This window comes from Priapulus caudatus, unplaced genomic scaffold, assembly GCF_000485595.1.
Source record: "Priapulus caudatus unplaced genomic scaffold, Priapulus_caudatus-5.0.1 Scaffold5, whole genome shotgun sequence".
Classification (NCBI taxonomy): domain Eukaryota; kingdom Metazoa; phylum Priapulida; class Priapulimorpha; order Priapulimorphida; family Priapulidae; genus Priapulus; species Priapulus caudatus.
Window position 1 is genome coordinate 156,124 of NW_014577066.1, and position 1,744 is coordinate 157,867.

General features: G+C 51.4%; 1 protein-coding gene across 1 annotated transcript in view; it reads left to right on the forward strand.

Annotated features, from left to right (window-relative positions):
* The window catches only part of LOC106821638 (heterogeneous nuclear ribonucleoprotein K-like), a 19,884-nt gene that overhangs the window by 14,887 nt on the left and 3,253 nt on the right, over positions 1-1,744 (forward strand). Inside the window, exon 9 of the mRNA XM_014826530.1 lies at positions 379-548. Within this exon, the coding sequence (XP_014682016.1) occupies positions 379-548 (170 nt within the window). The remainder of the gene's footprint in view (positions 1-378; positions 549-1,744) is intronic.

Genomic DNA, 1,744 nt, shown 5'->3' on the forward strand with positions numbered 1-1,744 from the left:
GCCTCAACAGTCCCACCTGTTTCACCTGTCCTCGACTGCCTCATCTGCCATAAGTTTCTCTCCTGTCTCAACTGTCGACTGCCTCATCTGCCATAAGTTTCTCACCTGTCTCAACTGTCGACTGCCTCATCTGCCATAAGTTTCTCACCTGTCTCAACTGTCGACTGCCTCATCTGCCATAGCTGTCTCATTTGTTTCAACCATCCTCAACAGTCTTAGCTGTCTCAAATCTCTCGCCTGTTGGCAGTCACGCCTATCTCAACAGTCGCCCACCTCGTGTGTCTCACATATCTCGAGCATCTCGCATGCCTCAACGGTCTCACCCGTGTCTCAATGATGTCGCGTCGTCTCACGTGTGTTCGTCTCTCCATCCCGCAGTACGCCGGCGCCATCATCGGCAAGGGAGGCGCGCGCATCCGACAGATTCGCGCGCAGTCGCGTGCTCAGATCGAGATCGCCGAAGCCCTGCCCGGCTCCAACGACCGCATCATCACGATCACGGGAGCGCCCGACGCCGTGCAGAACGCACAGTACCTGCTGCAGATGAGGTACGAGATATATGAGCGCCGTATGAGCACGTATCAGATTTGCTCAAAAACGTACGAAATCGGACGCGTGCGCATTGCCCATCTCTGGTGTATTCTTCCTCGAGGCGTATGTATATGGTATGTAATACGCATTTGTGCGTATTATTTTCCATACGGTTGGTGATATGTGCAGCTGATAACTAATTGCATTGTGTACATGCTAGTAACGTGAGAAGAGTAGGCAGCCAGTGCTTTCAACGCTTCAATATATTATATCATCTCACCCGATATTAGGAAATAAGCAAAAGGTGTAGGCAAACTTGCGTGCCTGTATAAAAGAATGATATCAAGTAATGGGGGGGTGGCGTTCCTTTAAGGGCGACTTTTCTGTGAAGAGTTTGATATCTTGAAATTTTACATAACATGGACATAAAAGTCGCTCATCGTTTCTGGCACGCTGCCAGATTGTTTGCTGAGCTTGTCTGTATGGCTGCACATGTACACGCGCGCGCGTTATGCGGTATATTAATTGAAGTCGGGCCAGTTCTTCTATGGCTTGCTGTTATTGAATTTCGTTGATGATATTACACGGCGTATCAACACGTAGGCAATTATTCACGATTGCTAAATGCCGTGTGCTGTGCGGTAGCGTATGCGTACGCAATCGCGGGTCGTCACTGCGAATCGCGAGGAAATTCAGAGGCCTCCACGGGCATTCCACGGTGAAACCTTTTCGATGCTGTGTGTTCTCCCGGACGTAGTCTATCCTCCGGCCGTGTTGCTGCTTCTCCGTGCGTATATGAGAGAGCGAGCAGCACCGCTGCTGAGAGCGGCCTGTATCGAGCCCAGGTTTTTTTTGCAATCGAAATCCTTATTTCGTCTCCGCTGTAACTTTTTCTTCCTTTTTTTCTCCTGTTTTTGTTTCTCCTGTTTTCCCGTTATTGTCGTCGCCATGGTTGCGATGGCGTGCGTGCGTGCGGGCTGCCGGCTCGATTCATTAAGGAGAGTGATTAAATGTTAAACGACGCACGGCGAATCACACCGCCAGGTGCGGATGCTGCGCGTGTGCGTGCGCGAACATCGCTAGTGCTGCTGCTGCTGCTGCTGCTGCTGCTGCTGCTGCTGTTGCTGCTGCTGCTGCTGCTGCTGCTGTTGTTGCTGCTGCTGCTGTTGTTGCTGCTGCTGCTGTTGTTGCTGCTGCTGCTGCTGTTGCTGCT